The sequence below is a fragment of the Camelina sativa genome, chromosome 4, assembly GCF_000633955.1.
Source record: "Camelina sativa cultivar DH55 chromosome 4, Cs, whole genome shotgun sequence".
Taxonomy (NCBI): domain Eukaryota; kingdom Viridiplantae; phylum Streptophyta; class Magnoliopsida; order Brassicales; family Brassicaceae; genus Camelina; species Camelina sativa.
In genome coordinates, this window is record NC_025688.1 from 24923564 (window position 1) to 24928873 (window position 5310).

At 36.3% G+C, this 5310-nt stretch overlaps 2 protein-coding genes across 7 annotated transcripts in view; one reads left to right on the forward strand and one right to left on the reverse strand.

Annotated features, from left to right (window-relative positions):
• The window catches only part of LOC104782307 (probable galacturonosyltransferase 7), a 5135-nt gene extending 3468 nt beyond the window's left edge, over positions 1–1667 (reverse strand). For all 3 annotated transcript variants that reach the window (XM_010507206.2, XM_010507205.2, XM_010507204.2), the window contains exons 1-6: positions 1517–1667; positions 1376–1404; positions 1245–1286; positions 1086–1145; positions 281–347; positions 135–181 (exon numbers count right to left, since the gene is read on the reverse strand). In XM_010507206.2, coding sequence (XP_010505508.1) covers positions 135–181; positions 281–347; positions 1086–1145; positions 1245–1286; positions 1376–1404; positions 1517–1667 — 396 coding nt within the window. The remainder of the gene's footprint in view (positions 1–134; positions 182–280; positions 348–1085; positions 1146–1244; positions 1287–1375; positions 1405–1516) is intronic.
• On the forward strand, positions 2108–5027 carry LOC104782308 (bifunctional protein FolD 1, mitochondrial). 4 transcript variants are annotated; one of them, XM_010507207.2, is made up of 7 exons: positions 2108–2202; positions 2537–2716; positions 2833–3149; positions 3590–3826; positions 3931–4098; positions 4290–4459; positions 4580–5027. In XM_010507207.2, exons 2-6 carry the CDS (start codon positions 2545–2547, stop codon positions 4452–4454), a joined length of 1059 nt encoding a protein of 352 aa, XP_010505509.1. In that variant the 5' UTR covers positions 2108–2202; positions 2537–2544; the 3' UTR covers positions 4455–4459; positions 4580–5027. The 4 variants fall into 4 exon arrangements, with proteins under 4 accessions (XP_010505509.1, XP_010505510.1, XP_010505511.1 ...); XM_010507208.2 differs by lacking the exon at positions 2108–2202 and having other exon boundaries at positions 2524–2716; positions 4725–5027; XM_010507209.2 differs by lacking the exon at positions 2108–2202 and having other exon boundaries at positions 2524–2716; positions 4763–5027.

A 5310-nucleotide genomic window follows, 5' to 3' on the forward strand; every position in this document is an offset into this window, starting at 1 on the left:
GCTATTGTCCTCTGAACACCTTTATATGTGGCTTCAGTTTTTGTTTTCTGTTCACAGAATAAAGCAGAATAAGGTTAGCTTCAGACGATTCGTGAGAGATATACTACTACAGAAACCACTTAATCCATTTGTACATTTGCAGGGCTTGGGTTGGCAACAACAGTTGGGGACACTGGTAATCCTGCATATTTATCGAGGAACCAGACGTAAAATTGCAGATCACAATCAAAATAAAATAATAAGAGAGGACTTTCAAGGAAGTGACACTTGTAAAACAAACCTCTTTTTTCAGATAGACTGCCGCTTGTCCCATTCATATCCCTGGAACCCACGTTTATGTCGCTTTTCTAACATGTGAAACAAGTAAACACTGTTACAAGCAGTTTAACCATTCAAAAACAAGGAACCGATTCTTCACCTCGCCCAAGACTAGTTGAGATACTTGACAATATTTCATGAAAGCATTTCAACTTTCTAAAGCTCAAGACATAGTCAAATAAAAATACATCATTCTTCCATCTAAATTTTCTACCCCTTAAGCAACATGACACAAAAAAAAACAACTGAGTAACTACAACCTCTTGACCTCTAGTTTGTTTGTTGGGCGCCAAAAAAGTTGGTTAATTATGAGGCATCTTGCATAGCTATCCGTAAAACAAACAGGCATCTAAGTTTTTTCTTCTTCTATTTGTTAGCATTGACATCTAGCAGTAGTACTGTGAAAAACCTGATACACATATATTTTTTTGCTAAATCAGGTTGATCAGATAGCTCTATTATCTGCAAAGCCTATACATTTTTAACATCAGTGGAAAGAGAAGATGAGAAACACTAACTTATGCCACATATTTAAGACAGAAACATCCTTCAATAGTTGGAAAATTAAATACAAATAGACCAGATCTGAAATGTCTGTGTCAATTTGAGAGCAGTGTGTTTAAGATAATGAATGGCTTCCAACCATCATAAAGGCTTATTAAATCTAACGGGTGCAGGAAAAGATCTAAACTTTGGTGTCAAAAAACAACTAATCTACATCCATCACTGAAAACAAGTGTGAGAAAAACTCAAATAGGAGGACCAACCTTGGGAAGCACTGGATTGATTTTTTGAAGAACCTCATCGACCCGTTCGGATACATCTCTCTGCAAAAGCAAGTTAGAAAAATGTGAGAAGCAGCAAAAAAAAAAGAGAAGATTTGGTATAACAAATGGGAATCGAATCAATCAATCAAAGTAGAATACCTGAGTATGTTTGGTAGCATTGATTCTGGTAAAGCTCTCAAACTGATACCAAAAGAAAGGGAAGTATCAGAACAATAAAAATCAAATACACTCACACACACGAATAAAAGAAACGGGAAAATAATGCTTACAGAAGAAGCTGGTTGAACAGTGACAAATCCTGAAAAAAATAAAGTGAAAGAGATTAGATCTGGAAACAGAGATCGGGCAAAATAAAAAACAAGCAAGGAAGCAAAGCGAGTTGTGAGAGAGAGAGAGAAGGATACACATACCAGGAGAGTGAAAGCCATTGTGAAGACCGAGCAAGAAAGCAAGAGGAACAAGCATAGAGAGAATAACAAGTACCAAAACTCCAATAACCAGAACTTTCCACCGGCGTTTTCCTCCACCAACACCTCCTCCTCCACCGCCTCCGCCTTTCATATCCCCGAGATTTAGAATTCAATGAAATTACGAACGCATTGGATCCCCAAAAAAAAACGTTGGGTAAAAAAAGATCTCTCTGTATCTATGTCTCTCTGTTATCGATACACTCAAAATCACACTCACGACGAGTAATAAATTCCTCTCTCTTTTGTGTGTTTTGCAGAATGCAGAAGAACTATAATAAGTGTTTCTGCACTTTGCCCGATCGCATCGTCTCTCTCTTTTTCCCCTCTGCCTTTTTTTTTTTTTTTTTTTTTTTGCTACTTGGAGGAGCAATAGAGAGAGAGACACACACACACACCTACACACACAAAACTCTTTTTCACACGTGTGACATTGTCTCTGCCGTTTGATTATTTAACCCACTTGCAAGATCTAATCTCCAGATCATAACACGTGTCTTTCTCACACGGTGGTTAATTTTTTAATTTTAATCATCGTTTTTATATTGATCATCACTCTCGTTGAATCCTAAACTCCGGAATGCCTAGCGATACTTTTCAACGCCATTGACGACGCTTATTTTACACTGGTGAATCTCTCCTCCGCCGTAATTTCCTGTTTTCCGATTTCGTTTTTGTTAGTGAAGAAGATGAATTTAGCTTTTAAGTGAATAAGATGATTGTGGTAAAGCTCTTTTTGATTAGTCTCGTGAAATCTTTAATCTGTGCAAGTTTGTTAAATGTGAATGTATAATGAAGAGAATTAGCTTAAAAGGATCAAATCGTGGTTTTTTATATCTTAGCTTAGGCTGATCTGTTTAAGGTTCTCTTGACGGAGTTTGGAATCTTTCAATGATTTTTTTTTTTTTTTTTTTTTTTTTTTTTTTTTTTTTTTTTTTTTTTTNAGTGACTGTGTTCTTTTAGTTTCGAGCATGTTATTGGTCGCGAGGAAAGCTTTGGCCGCGGTGCATAGTAAGGCAATTCGTTTGACAACAAGGGAAGTTCATTACCTAAGCTCCATCTTAGTGTCTCCTCCACTTGTCTCCCTTGATTTGCCTGAAAATTGGATTCCTTACTCTGATCCTCCACCTCTTGCTGCTTTTGGTAAGATTGCTCGTTCCATTTTCATGGTTTTATTTATATTACAAGAAAGTTATCTAATTTGTCTGAGTTGACTTCTGAAGTTGTGTGTGTGTTTTTTGTTTCTTTTGTGTATACAGAGACTGAACAGAAGACTGTGGTAATAGATGGTAAAGTTATAGCCGAGGAAATCAGAACAAAGATTATAAGTGAAGTGGGGAAGATGAAAAAGGCTGTTGGAAAAGTCCCTGGTCTTGCTGTTGTTTTGGTTGGCCAACAAAGAGACTCACAAACTTATGTTCGCAACAAAATTAAAGCTTGTGAAGAAGCTGGTATTAAATCTGTTCTGGCTGAATTGCCTGAGGATTGTAGTGAAGGACATATTATTAGTGTCTTGAAAGAATTTAATGAAGACACGTCTATTCATGGTGTTCTTGTGCAGCTTCCTTTGCCCCAAGTATGTTTCTCATTTCTTTCTTTTTTTTTTTTTGTGTGTGTAATATGAATCATGACATAGTGATGGGGATGTTAAGTGTTGTTGATGTCAAAGGTTAGTTCTATGTTAGGAGGTCAAGTAGTTATGTGTACTTTGTCTTCATATTCTTTTCTGTAGACTTTCTCAATTTATATACTATTCATCAAATCCATTAATTGTGTGCACGCTCGCTTGTTATAACCTGTCTCATAGATCATGGACTCGCTGCATAACATTTTTCCCTTTACGGTTTCCTTTATTATTGGTAGGTAAAGCATCTAATTAGATAATGCGACAGAGCATGTGCATCATCTTACTTGTATAGATCTTTTTCAGGAGAGTGTTCTTGCATTTTGGTGTTTTTCTTTCTTTTTTATTCTTTCTCGTGAGTACCATCAAGTAATGGAAGATATCTTGTACAGCACCTTGATGAATCAAAAATCTTGAATATGGTGAGATTGGAGAAAGATGTTGATGGGTTTCATCCATTAAACATGGGGAATCTTGCAATGAGAGGGAGGGAACCGCTGTTTGTATCTTGCACTCCTAAAGGCTGTGTGGAGTTGTTGATAAGAGCAGGCGTTGAAATAGCAGGCAAAAATGCTGTTGTGATTGGAAGAAGCAACATCGTTGGACTACCAATGTCTTTACTATTGCAGGTATTATTAGTTTTTCATTACAGTGCAAGTGGGTTCTTATGTTTTAGCATTTTGGGTTTTTGGTTAACTATGCATTTGATGTCTTTCCTGAAATTCTTGAGTAGAGGCATGACGCAACAGTAAGCACGGTGCATGCGTTTACAAAGGATCCAGAGCACATTACTAGGAAGGCGGATATTGTGATAGCAGCTGCAGGTATACCTAATTTAGTTCGTGGAAGTTGGCTTAAACCTGGAGCAGTTGTCATTGATGTTGGAACATGTCCGGTTGAGGTATATATAATTTTCTTTAAAGTATTCCTAAATTGATCAAAAGTCTTATATTAGCATGAATCCATTCTGGTAGAGAAAACATGAAACTGAATGATTTTAGAGCTTAAAATGAAGAGATAAAATGTTTTGCCTTTGGATTCTGATATTGTTGCTGGTTAGACATTGGAGCATGATGTGTTATAATATTGCAGGATAGTAGCTGTGAGTTTGGTTACCGTCTTGTTGGGGATGTATGTTACGAGGAAGCGTTAGGTGTAGCCTCGGCTATCACTCCCGTACCTGGAGGAGTCGGACCCATGACGATCGCCATGCTACTATGCAATACTTTGGATGCTGCTAAGCGGATATTCCTCTGATTATGGTATCTCCTGTCTATTACTAAATTTATTTTTTTGAGAATATTAGATAAGAAGATTCCATGTTTGTTGGAGTTGATCACAATCTCTTTTAATTTGAACTATGATGTTTCTTTCTTATATAGACCGCGGTTGATCCTAACTTATCAACGTCTTTAGCATCAAGTTCAACACAACAACAGTTCATGTGTTTTTGTTGATGCTTGTTATTGTTTTCACTGGCTTTTTACAAGATAAGGAAACCAATTTAGTTATGAATGTTAATGGTAGTTGAATCATTGGAATAATGTTGGTCCTACTAAAAGCAGCTGTGGTAGGAGAGAAAAGTTGCGTATGAAGGAGATGAGATGACTCAAGCAAGAGGTGTCACATGAAGGATCACGAAAGATGTGCTTCCTTCAATATCTATCTACACGTCTTTCACCTTCACATCACATTGTTTGCTTTATTAGTTCGGTTAAGATTCTGTTTTTCCGGTTTTATCAGTTTTTTTTTTTTTTTTTTTTGTAAAACTTGAAAACCATAATCAAAATTATTTGTAATTCACTTTAGTTAAGTTCGGTTTCTGATTCCTTTTGTGATGAATTACATCAAAACTAAACCAAAACCAAAGCCAAAACATAATGTATGTATAGTTTCTATGAAACTAAATTATCTAAACCAAAACAAACCGAACGCAATCACGCAATTTCGATTCGGTTTAAGATGTTTTTGGAAAATAGTGAAAAAAAAAAAAGGGGAAAAATAGGATGCTGATTCCGAGTCTCTAGTTCTAAAGAGGAGAGAACGTCTGAGAGAGAGAGAGATCTGAGACGTCTGGGAAATGTGAAGGAAACAAAAAAAAAAAAAAAAAAAA